At 43.4% G+C, this 15504-nt stretch overlaps 2 protein-coding genes across 2 annotated transcripts; one reads left to right on the top strand and one right to left on the bottom strand.

Moving 5' to 3' along the window:
• Positions 1-1295: 1295 nt before the first annotated feature.
• On the bottom strand, positions 1296-5266 carry casp9 (caspase 9, apoptosis-related cysteine peptidase). Its single transcript, XM_080030872.1, has 10 exons — positions 4987-5266; positions 4681-4897; positions 4500-4583; positions 4341-4396; positions 3879-4055; positions 3688-3777; positions 3159-3306; positions 2563-2757; positions 2275-2384; positions 1296-2161 (listed from the first exon to the last, which is right to left on the bottom strand). The coding sequence occupies exons 1-10, from the start codon at positions 5116-5118 to the stop codon at positions 2045-2047; spliced, it is 1326 nt and encodes a 441-aa protein (XP_079886998.1). The 5' UTR covers positions 5119-5266; the 3' UTR covers positions 1296-2044.
• A 325-nt stretch (positions 5267-5591) lies between these two features.
• On the top strand, positions 5592-13428 carry dnajc16 (DnaJ (Hsp40) homolog, subfamily C, member 16). The gene is made up of 15 exons (XM_080030869.1): positions 5592-5720; positions 6113-6299; positions 6387-6453; positions 6958-7282; positions 7412-7596; positions 8217-8321; positions 8440-8598; positions 8731-8861; positions 9312-9495; positions 10424-10603; positions 10710-10786; positions 10938-11018; positions 11179-11268; positions 11708-11878; positions 11992-13428. The coding sequence occupies exons 2-15, from the start codon at positions 6124-6126 to the stop codon at positions 12446-12448; spliced, it is 2388 nt and encodes a 795-aa protein (XP_079886995.1). The 5' UTR covers positions 5592-5720; positions 6113-6123; the 3' UTR covers positions 12449-13428.
• The last annotated feature ends 2076 nt before the right edge of the window (positions 13429-15504 follow it).

Raw genomic sequence — 15504 nt, 5'->3', positions numbered from 1 at the left:
TTACTGGCATTAGGTTTTTACTGTATTTGCCTATTAGTTGATCTTTCATGGGGACTGTGGAAAGGCCTCATAGTAGGGCCAGGGCACAACTGGCTAGAGATCTTCCTCATTCAAACATGTGCTGTATTGTATTGAAAGCAGTGCTTAAATCTAAAAGAGCTCCTATACATAGCCTGTTTACATTGCCCCTTTATAGAGTGACTTCATTGATATTGACGAAAGGAGTTGGTTTTAGAAGTAGGAAAAACAACTTCAGGAGGACCCAGATCACAGCTGATTTACAAAAATGTTTTATAAACAATATGAATTTGTAACAGACCACCATGAGGAGTAAGAGAAAGGAATACTAATGATGATAACATAAAAAAGAACCATGAATAGTTGTGTTAAAAAAAATTCTCATATGCTTAAAGCTTGTCAAAACAGTATGAAGTATATGATTAAGAATAACCTAGAAATGCCGTTGTGAATCTCTAAGGATAGGATGGGGTCCCTGATAGCCTTGTATAAGGTCACTCAAATACATGGAACCATTTCTAATTTTATGAAGACCCCCTTGTGGCAGTGGAGGGAACTACACGTATCATAGTAGTTGGTATATCTGTGACTCACAAACACCATCTACTGGCGTTTGGAGATTAGTGTGCAGTAAAGTATGCTCCTGTTTAAAAGGTGGTGTCAGCGATTCTGGAAAAATGCTTATTGTTAAACTCGTTTTTTTTTTGTCAAAATAAGTGGATAATCCCTGACAATCACAATACACAACCTATAGGCTCTAGCTGCTAGCTATGAAGAGCCTCTTTGTTAACATCAATATTTACATTTTTAAAGCATAGGCTGTGTATTAAAAAAATCCAGACTGTTTGCTGTCCTGGCTCCAAAATGGTGGAATGATTTCCCCATTGACATCAGAACAGCTGAAAGCCTACACATGTTCCACCTCACACTTAAAACACATCTTTTCAGACTGCACATTAGAAAATTAATAATTAGTATTTTTGCACTTAACTGTTATATCTACTGTACATGTAGCACTTTCATGCAGCACTCTGTAGGTTGGTTTACTTAAAGCTGATGTGCTTGCATGATTCTTGCTGTTTTGTACCTTCCTGGTTGAATGCACTTATTGGAAGTTGCTTTCTTTGGATCAAAGCGTCAGCTAAATGTAATGTAATGTATATTAACACAGATTCTTTCCGTTGCACACACAATACGCACAGGTATCACATGTTTTATTCACTGATTTGGAAATACATTTTGACAAGAAGCCCTCTCCATAATCGCTGACTCCCCCTTTAACTTGCCGTTATTATCAGTTTAATGCTCTTTAACTTATACAGGAAACATGCATCAACACAACCATGTGTATAATGCCAACAGATAACTACAACATGATGTGATACAGAAGTTATATGGACAATGTTCATGTCTTTTAGAGAGGTTTAAATGCAGCTTTATGTTTAGGAACTGCCTATGATCACAAGGCAAACTGACACATAGTATTGTTTCTGTGCTTGCAGTTAGTGCTCAATATTAGATTCGGACAGGCTATACCGTGGTGAAGATGTCAGTAGAATAACTCAATCACTGGCCAACTCTGTGTGTGTCAAATTAAAGTCATTTAATTTAAATTTACTGAAACATTTGGCTCATATCCAGTCAGTCTTCCTATGCCTCTAGCCCCATTTTCACAAAATAAGTGTACAAGAATCCCCTTTTTTAAAAAATTTAATACAATCAGTATATTTGAGATAGATGAAAATTAGAGTCAGGAAAGTCTCTTATGTTGATTGTCTATTTTGAAAATTGACAGCTGCTATGTGTCGATAACACACAGAAAATATCATACAAACAAATATCAAAAGTACATTATTTACTTTCCAAGTTGACACTTGTATCCAAAAAAGTTCATTAAAAAATAACGAAATCAAAAACAACAGAAACGTTCCATTATAGAATCACTGTGTCGGTAGAAAAACAACCACAATATCTCCAGGTATTCATAATCCCAATAAATTACAGTGTTAAGAAATGTATTTCTCCGCTATTGCGCTATTTTCTCCCGGGTTTGAAAATAGAGCAGTTTGCGGAGGAAGTTAAAGGAACCAGGCATTTGCTTGTAGAGCCCCTTTGCAGAGTTTTGGGACACTTCATTGTTAACCTGGAAAAAAAAGCACAGTCAATGATTAGAGCCGTCTATATTTAAATAAAAGAAAATACTTTAAATAGTAAAGAGACCCAGCTAATATTTCTGGCATAATAACCGAAGCTTACTATCATCAACATTGAGCCCAAGTCATCAGCTGCAGCGTTTTCCTGGAGAACGCGGTCCAGTATCTCCACGTACCAGGAGCCCGCCAGCGTGTCCCTCCAAGAAACGTAACCTGATTTTGTCAAACGTCCCAAAGCAGCATTAGGGAGACATACGCAGCAAGTCAGGTCCAAATGGAGCTCAGACTTGCAATTAATGAAGTCGAAATAACAACGCCTTGGTGTATGGGCAGTTTGAATTTAATTGTGTGTATTAATTTTTTTCGTCAACAAACAAACAAACAAACATACCTGGAGAAGTAGAGTAGGACACCAGAATGTCACTGGGGGTGGGCAGCGTAGCTCTGGCGTCAGTCTCGTCGGACATGTTGCTCAGAGAGTCACTGCTGGATGACATGGGGATGGCGTCCGTCTGGTCATCCTCCCCACCAGTAATGGATGGCTCATGCTCATCAGGGGACACCTCAAAGCCTGTGTCCTTTTCACCTAAAAAAAGACAAAACAAAAGCTTTCCCCATGAGAACACTCATATGTTGTAAGTGGGAACTCGTTATTATCGATATTGTATGGTCAATTGTGAATGGACTCCACTTATATGTACTGCGCTTTTCCCTGGTTTTTCACAGACTCAAGGCGCTTTACATTGTTTTGTACACATTCACCCACACAATCACACACACATTCACCGAAAGCAGCAGCTACCACGCAGGGTGCAGGCTCACTATCGGGGCAATTCGGGGTTCAATGTCTTGCCCAAGGACACTTCGACATGTGGCGGGGGATCGAACCACTGACCCTGCACTCCAGTGGATGACCGCCCTGCCCGCTTCGCCACAGCCGCACGCATTGAGCACATTCAACCGTTACGTTCACACATTGTAAGTTACCTCCTCCACAGGCCTGGATGAAGAAGAGTTTGGGCTTGCCCTGCAGAGAGGGACAGTGCTGGCCGTTCAGGTAGTTTGTGATGTGCTGCACAGGGACGTGATGTCCGTCCACGCCGTACACGGCACCGGGGAAGCGGTTGTGACTCACCTTTTAACATGAATGTGAGCAAACATTAGATGTTGGTCTGTGAATATACATTTGAGTGGATTAGAGGGGCATTTATTAGGTGTCAGTATCTATCTATCTATCTATCTATCTATCTATCTATCTATTCAATAATTTTATTTTCAATTCAAGGGGTCTTAATTGGCATGGAATAGAAAAATAAAATAAATTAACTCTAATAAACCAAAAATAGACACAGAAGAATTTGTAATATTTGCTATTACAAATATGTACAGATATTTAAAATGGCAATTATCCATCTATCTATATCTATCCATCAAATTCAGTAAGATGGAAATCTACTATAATCTGAAGGTGATGCAGCAACTTTTAGGAAAAAGAAAAACACAGGACACGTCTTACCTCCGCGCCATGGGACAGCATGACAACCACACAGCAGTCATACTGCGAATGGTCCACCTTAGATAAAACCGACAGCTCGCGTTTGATATGCTGAAATGTGGAGACACACCCGTTAGCTTGACAGCAAAGAGCTCAAGGGTTAAAGACTGTGTTGTTTCAGACATGGGAAGCAGAAGGACCATTGTACTCACTTTTTGTTTCAGGTTTGTCTTAACGGCCACAATAAAGTTGAGCATCTTGAATCTCCTCTCCAGTTTTTCGCAGTCTATGTTGGACCCTTTCCGATCGCTCAGGCCGCTCCCAGGCTCAAACTCTACATTGTTTATGATCAGGCAATGCCCACACGTGCTGGCATCCATTTTATAGCACTGTGTCACACACACACACACACACACACACACACACACACACACACACACACACACACACACACACACACACACACACACACACACACACACACACACACACACACACACACACACACACACACACACACACACACACACACACACACACACACACAAAGGAAACCCAGAAAGAAGCTGAAATATATACAGTATATACAAAAGCATTGAAAGTCTACGTCTAGACTAGAGGGAGCTTTGTCTTTCTGTTGGCTGTAAAGCTCATCATAAATAAATGGTGCTTACCTGAATACTATCCCGCCGGGTTCTTCCTTGCCGCCTTATGTGCTCCTGCTCAGGTGCTGTGGTTTAAGCATCAATAAGCATCAGGGAACTTACCAGACTGTTATTCATATGATAGTCTCACACAGCCAGACCAAAGTACAGAATCATAACATAGCTTACATGGACTGTGAGTAGGGCTGTGTCTCTGTATTGGACGGACAGGGACATCATCTTTTCGTTGCTTATCGACATCCATCGGAGAACCTATTCAGGAGACAAGAGGCAACTGTTGATAACACAAGACCAGACGGTTTGCTTATTATTGTGAAATAAAGTAATGACACACATATGACACACTCACTGATTGGGAGAGGCTGGACGATGGGGCGAACAACTGGAGGTTGACGCGGCGGCGCAGGCTGTAGCGGAGCAGTTGGAGCTCCATCCTGTAGGAGCTGTGCCAAGCCGTGCTGACCTGTCTCCTGAAGGCACTGCAGAAATAAAGGAAATGCCCGACTCCCACGGCTCTCCAAGTCCCGCAGTAGCTCTCTGGCCTGGTTACGCCTGGTGCCAGAGCTCTGGTGGGAATATAAGGATGAGACGTTGACTTGACAGGTGTGTAACAACACTGCTTTACAGACACTGAACCTGAATCTCACTGCCTTACCTGTATCTCGTCGATCATGTCTTGGGTGAAAACTCCCTTTTCAAGAAGGCCATCGTAAAGGTTAGACGGGTCCAAGCTCGTCACCAGTTCGCTCCTATGGCGCTGAAGGATCTTCCTGTGTCTTTCCTCCATGTAATACTGACTGGTTATTACCTCAGCCAGGGAGACGGGGGTGTTTTAACAGCTGAGTCAGTCCGTAGCTTACAAATATGGGTAATTATAGCTCGTTCCCGTACAAGTATGGGTCGTTTCCCTCTTCATTTCTCCTGTTAGTGCTCTGTTGCTTTGGCCATTTCCGTGTTTACATCAGCTCTGTCTGTGATTGGTCCGCTGAGAAAGTAGGGGAAAAAGCAGAGTGCGTTTGATTTGTGTTACTGCACACCGCTGCCTGGCGCCCGAATACTACAATGCATTCACACCAAAGTAACCGCGGCACAGCGAGCAGTACACCTTAACCTCACCACACAAACGAAGACCCAGCTGTCACCAAATACTCAATCTCCCGAAATGACTTTCGCGTTTCGACGTTGGCTGCCGCCTCCTACCTCTCCCGCCCCCCCTGGTTTCGCAGCAGCAGCTGGTTGTCAGCTCGCTACCGGAGGAACCGGGGATGCTGCGGAACACACCCTTTACACAATTTCGCTGTCTTTTTCAGCGTTAAACCATAAGCTGGACAATATTTAAACCTTCGTCGAATATGTAGCCCAGTACCCGGCTGACCGCATCCACTTCAGGTGACTGTGAATGCATAGCTGTTGCGTTAAAGCCCCGCTAGCCCCCTGTAGCAACCATAGACTGTGTAAAGGTAGCAACGCAACTAAACGTGATGGGGGAAAAAAACTCCATGGACGATTATATCCGTTATGAAACATGCTAATGTCACTTCCCCGTGTCATGTCAGCAGTGATATATTATTGTCATATGAATATTGTCCGCCGACGCAACACTGTTTCGACTGGCTTCTGTCGATAGTGGACCAGTTAGCCTGCTAAATGTGTTGTAATGCCATTTTCAGCATCTAGCTAACCGCCTGTCTTACTCACTGTGCATCACAGGGCTAACCCTAGTATTCTTTTTATTTCTGTGTCAGGATTTGAGATGTGAACATCCTCCTGCTGTGTTTCAGGTCTAACTGCGATGGCGGGGTCAAAGGGGCGTGTGCCGCTGGCTGTAGTGTGTGTGGTCATCTCCTTGCTGCTGACAGGTGTAACCCATGCCGGGCCTGAGATGGACCCATACAAAATCTTAGGGGTCACCAGGAGTGCGAGTCAGGCTGAGATCAAGAAGGTCTATAAGCGCCTTGCAAAAGAATGGTAAATATGATCACTTGACCCTGACTGTAATTTTTTTCTTCTTTAACCTCATATAGTTCATAAACTAACGAGCATCTTCTTCTCAAGGCACCCTGACAAAAACAAAAATCCAGGTGCTGAGGACATGTTCATCAAGATTACCAAATCTTATGAGGTAAGACACTTTCTCAACGTGAAATTCATCCATTGACAATTCAGCTGTTGTTTTTTCAAGCAGATTTCACGTGGTATTTATGTATAAGCTGTGTACACATAGCCTTTTGAGAACAGCCCGATCTTGGGGGCTCCGCAGATCAGTCTGCCCTTTCTCCAATCTAGCTTCGTGAGACCAGCCCTATTTCTCAAGCTTATTTGTCGTTCCATGTTCACGTCAATGACTACATGAACCAATCAGGGACTGTTTTCCACTAACAGGGAGAGTGGAAAGTGTGGAGGGATCAGTCTGACTTGAGGCTAGATTAACAACTACATGAACCAATCAGGGGCTGCCTTCCACTATAACAGACAGGGCCGGGCTCCTTCCCACGGAGATTGGAGAAAGTCCAGACTGATCTGCGGGAGAGAACCAAATCTGAAGCTCAGGCTAGTCTTGCCAAGCTAGTGTGCTCATACATGAGACCAAGATGTCTGCCATATTGACCTTTATTCTGAACCCTAGATCCTGTCCAGTGAAGACAAACGGGCCAACTACGACCGCTACGGGCAAACCGATGACACCCAGCCGTATGGCGGCAGTCGCTACGGCAATCGCCACGAGAACTTTTACTTCGACGAGTCCTTCTTCAACTTTCCCTTCAACAGCAAAAACCCCAGAGACTTTGCCGACGGCAAGTACACGCTGCACTTTAACCAGTACGTCAACGACCTGGTGCCTGACAGCTACAAGAGGCCCTACCTCATAAAGATCACGTCCGACTGGTGCTTCAGCTGCATCCACATCGAGCCTGTCTGGAAAGAAGTGGTGCTGGAGATGGAGGCTCTAGGTTTGGGACGGATTGTTGATTCACCCACCAAATGATCCGGCAGCCAGCAAGGGTTTAACAGTGTTTGTGTGTGTGTGTGTGTGTGTGTGTGTGTGTGTGTGTGTGTGTGCATATGTCTTGTCTTGGCAGGTGTCGGAATAGGTGTGGTGGACGTCGGCTATGAGAGACGGTTAGCCAATCACCTCGGCGCTCATCGCACACCGTCCATACTTGGAGTCATCAACGGCAAAGTGACGTTCTTCCACTACGCTGTAGCCAAGGAGCACCTCAGGCAGTTTGTGGAAGACCTGCTTCCTCAGAGGCTTGTGGAGAGGGTAAATATCTGGGATAAAGATTGCATGTGCTGGGCATTGCAGTAATGAAGTCTTAAACATTGATATGTAAGGGCACTTTCATACCTGCCTTGTTTTGGTAGGGTTGCCACTTAGCACCAAAAGTGCACAAAAAAAGTGTACCGAGACCTTGTTGAAGAGGTGGCCTGGTGCTGTTCTTTTTTGGTGAGAACTGCAAGAAGCACTTTTATTTTTGCACCATATGAGCTCCAGTAGCCAGCTAAGCTTTGCGTTATGGGATGAGGAAGGTGTTCTACTTCCTGTAGTTTCTTTCTGTAGTTTTCCCGCATGGAAATTCTGACCAATTGTGAGGCAGTTGCAGGAACTAAGTTATTGCTCCCGCCCCCAGACAATTCTGACCAAAAAGTGAAATCAACGCGTGGCTCATGCACTCTCACTACATGTTGACTCACTTCACCAACTGATTCGGACCATACCATTCTTACATCTGATGTGAACCAAGGAAGCGAACTATAAGCGGACTATAGGGTGTGAAAGCGCCCTAAGAGGTATCGTAAGTGAAGACGTATGCAAAGGATATGGAGAAGATTGATTGTTGGCATACATTCACAATGAGTCAAACAATGTTTTCTCCATTTCAGGTCACAGACAAGAATGACCTGCAGTTCTTGAACAGCTGGCATGAGCTCAACAAGCCACATGTACTTCTGTTCGACCAAGTGCCTGTAGTTCCTCTACTGTACAAAGTAGGCTCTCTCGCCTTGCAGTTTATTGTTTATTAAATGTGAAATGTGCCACTGAGACTAATTACATCACTCATTGCACCAAACATGTCAATAATAATTCATCTTTGCATCTCCGTAGCTGACGGCCTTCGCTTATAAGGACTACTTGCAGTTTGGCTATGTGGACCAGGGCCTCACAGAGACCGCCAACCTGCAGAAACAGTTCAACATCAACACGTACGCTCCAACCATGCTGGTCTTCAAAGAGAACACTGACAATCCTGCTGACATTATACAGGTACATCACAGCAGCACATATTAGTTCCACTGGGATCTATACTGGCTATACACTGCACACTGGTGTTGTGTTGTGTTCATTGGTATGACACCTGCCTCTTTATGATATGTGTTGTTGTTGTTGTTGTTGCAGGCAAAAGGAATGAAAAAGCAAATTGTCGACGAGTTCATGACCAACAACAAGTTCCTCCTGGTGCCGCGGCTGGTCAATCAGAAGCTCTTTGACGAGCTCTGTCCTGTCAAACAGTTCCACAGACGCAGGAAGTAAGAGAGAGGCTGACTGGCATCTGTTCACAACAGATAAGATTTAAGACTATCAAAATACGAAAGCATACTGAATTAAAGGTGGAGTCAGCTACCTGTTTGTACTTTTTGTGCACTGATTTTTTTTTTTATTAATACAGGCATTACTACACAGCCCAGGCTCTGTAAACGGGTATGTGAACAAAGGGGGGCCCACTATAGCTAACAACATGGCAGTTTACAGAGCCTAGGCAGTGTATTAATACTGTATTTGTTTTCCAACGCACACACAGTACGTACAGGTCGCGGGTCGTGAGGGCGATACTGATTTTTTTACAAAAAGGGATTTAGTCAACAAGCATTCTCCTGAATCACTGCCTCCACCTTTTTAATGTCTTTGTTTCCCATTTCCTAATCTGATTTGAGGTATTTTTAGATGAGTAGTTTGACTCGGGCGTTTCCTCCCTTTAGATTCTGTGTCCTGCTGATCACGGGCGACGACGAGACCTTTTCGTTTGGGAACACGGCGTTTTTCTCGTTCGCCGCCACCAGCAACAAGGACGTTGTGAGGTTTGCCTACGTGTACCATCGGCTGCAGCAGCCTCTCTGTGGCATCCTCATGCAGAGCAAGGACAGTGCACAGACACCACCACAGGTACCCCCACACATGTCCAACAAGGTAGCTGACTGCTGCACCGTGAATCTGAGGCAAATGTAGGAAGAATGAAGAGATGAAACGTATGAATTCGTTCACCATATTTGTGTAGTGTATTATATGAAGTGAGGATTTGAAAGGTGGAGCCAAAATCTTGTCGAAATCAGAGAATCAGAATCAGAATGTATTTGTATGTCACAAGTACAGAGCAACGAGTTACGTTTACAGTTACATCCCGTCCAAGAAACATAAAAAGTCAGTGACCAATAACATGTTGCTAGCTACGGTGGCCCCCTTTTTTCACATACCCGCTTACACAGCCTAGGCATGTGAATTAACACTGGATACGGACAGGTAGCGATCGTGAGGACATGTTCTCTGATTTTGACATAAAGGGTAATTGACAACAAGCATTCTCCAGTATCACTGACTCCACCCTTTACTGTAAGGATTATTCTTCACTGTCAATATACTTAGCTGTTGAAATGTGTTAGAAAGAGACCCCCTCCCTCCCAAAAAAAAGAAATAAATCTGACAAATTTACACTTAGCAAAAGTAAGACGACAAACACAAACACGTCTTTTCAAATGGTTAAAGGAATACTTCACCCATATGGAAGCAGCGTTCTATCATTATAAAATCGCTATTATAATATAACAAATTAGGTTTTTCTTCCCTCAGTCTTCCCTTGGCCCAGCTGTCCTGTTAATCCTAACTCTACATTTCACCATGTGTGATGTCATGCATGGGAACATGTAGGGCTAGACAGTGAGACCATAAAACACTCTTTCTGCCTTTTCTCAGGCTAGGATGAATCGATTTCTAAACTGTTTGCTTATTTCTACTACATGGGATCTCAGAGTTCAATACACCTTCACATTTCCACAAGTGAAGTAGGTATTCAAAGCCAGAGTGCTGTGTTTGTCAGGTGGTGATCCTGGAGAGGCGTAATGCTGCGGGGAAGGCCCTGTACAAGCCGGTGGGCGCCTGGAGCGGCAGCGAGGAAGACAAGCAGCGTCTGGTGGAGGAGCTGGAGAGGCTTCACAAAGACCCGTCCATCCTCATCCACGACGCCATGCTGCCCGAGCTCAACAACGAGTTTGCCTCTGTGCGTTCTCTGCTATGCTAGTCCCATCGAGCAACAATACACTGTCTCTTCAATATCCACCACCAGTTCAGTCATGTCACTAAAATGCAATAACCTCCCTCCATAGATGTTTGTCATCCGATGGATCTATGCGTCTTACGATTACCTCTCCGAAGTGCTCGATGATATTCTGCACAACAACTGGTGAGTAGACGTCTTTACATCTTCTACCAAAGTGTAGTTTAAGATTCATTTAAACAATTCAATGTGCAGTATCTCTCCAAAATAATGACAATCCATTGAGATGTAGATAGAGTGTGTGCTGTTGCACTAAGACATCTGTGACGATTTGCAGGCGCGAGATGATGCCTCTCCTGTCCCTCATCTTCTCCGCCTTGTTCATCTTGTTTGGAACCGTGGTCATCCAGGCCTTCAGGTTTGGTGGCTTTACCGTACACACGTTTTAATAGGCTAACAAAACTGAAACAATTGTAAACATCACCTTTTTCCTGTGATGAGCGTAAGACAATATATAGTACAAAAGGAATAATGCTATTAATTTTGTTATTCTACTTCTTCTTTGTGTCTGTTTGCAGTGACTCAAGTGACGATAAACCGAGTAAAACAAAGGCAAAAGATGGGACAAAAGCAGAAAATGGGTCACCAGGGGCCGGGAGTACTTCAAGGCAAGAATACATTAAATATTTGATTTTATATATTTTAATCTTGTAGGCTTGGGTCAGTTTCCGGCGCTGCACATGGTCAGGGCCACTTTAGTTCACTAGGAAAGTCATTATTTTGGCTTGTGAAGAGGAGACGTGATGGCAGAGTCCTTAGTTTTAAAGAAGACGAAAACGGCGCCAATACGGCAGCATTTGGGGGTTTGAAGATGACAACAGAGGAGAGCCGAAAAACCTGGATGAAGCTAAATTTAAAGAGTGCTGTCGGCAGAGTGACATGCAACACCTAATGGTAAAAGTATACTGGTCCGGTCTGGTATTTTTTGCAAAATATCAAAACCAGTTTGGAAATATTTACACTTGCCCACCCTTATTATCTAGTGCAGTCTGTATCCGCATGTTTTAAAAGCCTGTTTATTTTTGCTGTTTTGTTTGCTTTGTTTAGTCGACCTCCCAAGAAGAGTTTCGTGGAGGTGACGGAGCTGACGGACATCACGTACATGAGCAACCTGGTGAAGCTGAGGCCAGGACACATGAACATAGTGCTGGTGCTCACTGACGCCTCCAAGAACATCCTGCTCAGCAAGTTTGCCAAAGAGGTCTACTCCTTCACCGGGCAAGTCAAGCATTCACTTTATAAAGTCCATTATAGGAGGGCTTTTTTTTGTTGTGTATTGATTCACATTAACAGATAGTAGATACATTAACCTCTTTTTTTCCCCCCCAAAGGAGCCTGACGCTGCATTTCTCCTTCCTGAATATGGACAAGCACGGCCAGTGGACCAACACTCTGCTGGAATACGCCCAGGACGCCACGCAGATAGACGCGGACGACGACGACGAGGACCACAAGACGGACTACACGGGCTTCGTGCTGGCACTCAACGGCTACAAGAAGTACCTGTGTCTGTTCAAGCCCGTCTACACCGGGGAGGAGCTGGACAGCAAGTCATCAGAGGATGAAGGGGGGGCCACCTCGGGGGGCAGAGGCAGGGCCAACGACCGCCACCCGCCGCCGCCGCAGCCACGCAAATCCAAGCGATCGCGCAGCCTGTCCACCCTGCAGATCCACCACAAACTGGACCGCCTGGGCCTGTGGATGGAAAGGCTCATGGAGGGCACTTTGCCTCGCTACTACATCCCCTCTTGGCCGGCGCTAGACAAGATCGCCACCGGTAATAAATAGACGGAGGCTATAGCTATAAAATAACTTTTTAGGTACTTGCCTCCCCTCGTGTTTGACTGACGTTTTTTTTTTTTTTTGCACTTGAGATATTTATTAGTAACAGATGTCTTTTTTTTTAAAGTTGGGACCATATAACAAACTTAGCTTCAGTGTAACTTCTGTGGGACATGTCCTTTAGTCTACCGCTGTGACACTCATCGCATGCTGATTTCAACTGTTGGCTGTCATATTGGATTTTGAGGTCAATGCCGCTGCTACAGCCTTGTGAACAGAACACAAAAATCCCAAAGGCCACATGTACTCCATCATTCCTATTTTAAAACACACTGAAGAAGGTCAGGAATACTGTGAATAGAGATGCATGTCTCCCAACACTGTATATGTCTATGTATGCACCACAGACAATGTATTTATTTTCCCCCTGAATGCTGACTTGCTCGTGCACTATAGCGTACTGCTGTAATGACAAAGCGTTGACCGTGGATATCAATGGTTTATCTATGTTTTTCCTGATCATGTGATTGCTTAACAATGATAGTTTAAGTTACATGTTAACTGTTGGGGTTGTGGTTTAAAATGTACTTCACTACAAGCAAGAATAACTTAGCAGCCATGGTCTATTTACAAACCTCCGTTAGCCAGTAGCTTCATGTAGCAAAACACAAAGAACAGGCTGTCTGTTTTATTTTCTGAGTGTTTACCAAATGGCCTCGATTAGCTGGTACATTATCATTATGTTATGCAGACAGGAAGGATAAGTCAAACCTAGCGTGTGCTTGCTTGGTTCATTCATTTGTTTTGTTGACTCTTAAAAGTGTAAGAATGGCATCAATATCATGTTGTTGGTACTCTGTGATGTAAATATTGTACATAATCATATCTATAGGACTTGTATTTTAAAGGGTATGTAACTTGAATGATACGGTGAATGTTTTACATGGATTTATTACAATTTGTCTTTTTTTTTCTGTCTGCTACTGTCGGATGTTTCATTTGGTCTTTAGTAGTTCATTGATCTTCTTGTTGGTTGTGATATAATGCTTTATGTTTGTTTATTAAAAAAGAAAATAAAAAAATTGTGAAGAGTGTGCCTTCCTTATCAGCTTATTAAGCAGGACATGGCTTTGCACTGTAGTTTCCAACCTAACTTTCCAGTACAGCACTTCCACGGTAAAGCATTGTTGAGAATGTGCTACTAAAAACAACACAAATCATTAAAAGAGTTGTTTTATTGCAGATTAATACAAGTTTATCTTTCAGCTGTATTTACAGGACCATACAGGTTATGACATATTCTACGTATATTGCTTGTCAAACGTGCACAAATATTTATGTTGTTCATTTTGGCACAAATGATCAAACCAGTTACAATAGAAAAACCTACAATAAACACAGCAACCCCAATTGCAATTCCAGCTTTGGCATTTCCTCCAGATGTTTTGTTTCCTCCGTCTGTGCTGTTTATTCCACCTGAGGAACAGAAAACATAGCTGTTAGTTTACAACTGATTGACTGACTGCAGGAAAAGCTACATTTCCTCATTATTAAAACTCCATCACTGAAGAGCACTGTAGACATGTGTAAGTAAGTGAATGAAGTTGAAATCTGCACCAGCCAGACCCTGTGCATTCACTGATAAAGTATTGAGAGGGTGAGACATCCTTGTTTTACAACCCCCTGATGCAGAGCAGATAATCTGATGGTTTGGAAGAGTGGATGGTGGTCAAATTCAAAGAACAGGTTATATGACAGGGTCATATAACCTGTTCAAGTGGTTGTGCCTGCTGAATCTCTTGGTTGTGTATGACAAAATATCTTGGTTTTGGCAAGATGGCATATGTTAATGAGTGACTGAATGTTACTGACATGGCCTTGCACTGGCATTTTTGGGGGGAAGGGCCTCAAGCAAGAACAAAAGGGCACAAACCCCACCGACACACTATTCCCACCCTGATGTTGTCACACCGCTGCCATCCATAATCACACACTTTGCTCAAAACACATCTGTTTATTTATATTCTACATTATTTAACAAGTAGCCTACACCACAGATTTGAACATTTCACATGAAAGCACTGCAGTCAGTGTTCAGTTGTTAAGACTATTCAGTCACATTACATCAGTGCTTTGTTTGAGAAAAAAAGGAAGGTTGTAATACAGTATAATGGAATTCAAACATATCCTACCTTTCTAGTGTGTTCACTTCCTAAATGTGGCACGGTTCATGCTCTACAAATTAGTTTGATATTTAAAACAGTGCCAACCTGAGTGATATCATCTCCAATGAACGTAACTTGAAAACAAATGTGTTGCAATACAAAAAAAAATAACTACAGTGGGACTGAAGGGATGCCTGACAAGTCAGGACACGCTTCAAAGTTAATTTGAGAGTTGGGCATGCAATATACTTTAAATTGATAAGGCATATTTTTCCTGTACACTAGCCTCCTGTACATTTCTGTCTCTATTCGTATTTGTATTATTTTTTTATTAAGGGCATTTTGGACTCTGGGGTCAAAAGGGCAGGGGATTAAGCCCCCCTTGGGTCCTATCTGTGCAGGTTATCTCAGTGACACTGTCTGACAGCCTACTCCCATAAAACATAAGTGCTGACACAGAAGATGATGGTAAAACTAAAACTCACCTTGGCTACCAACAGCAAAGTTGATGAACACGCTTTTCTTTTCACCACCTTTTAGGAAAAGTTGGCACTTGTATGTTCCGTTGTCGCTGCTGCTCACATTTGTCATATTTAAGGCCCATCCTTCTCCCCGGCTCACTCGACCCTCAAACGCTGGATCTTGTTTGGTCCGATCTGGGCGGTTGTCCCGCCAAAATAACACATAGAACCCCTCTGGTAGATCAGATCTGGTCCACATTACCCCAATGATGCCGGGTGTGTCTGTGAGATCCCCACATGACAGGCTGACATTCTCTCCCAGGTGAGCTAAGACTGAAGGACAGAGGAGAAAACCCACAGCAATGAATACAATAAATAAATCAATTTTATTCAAAATTAATCAATCAAAATGTATAATAGCCCATTTCCACACATA

Source organism: Ammodytes marinus, assembly GCF_949987685.1.
Source record: "Ammodytes marinus genome assembly, chromosome: 7".
Taxonomy (NCBI): Eukaryota; Metazoa; Chordata; class Actinopteri; order Uranoscopiformes; family Ammodytidae; genus Ammodytes; species Ammodytes marinus.
This window is presented reverse-complemented; position numbering and strand designations above follow the sequence as displayed.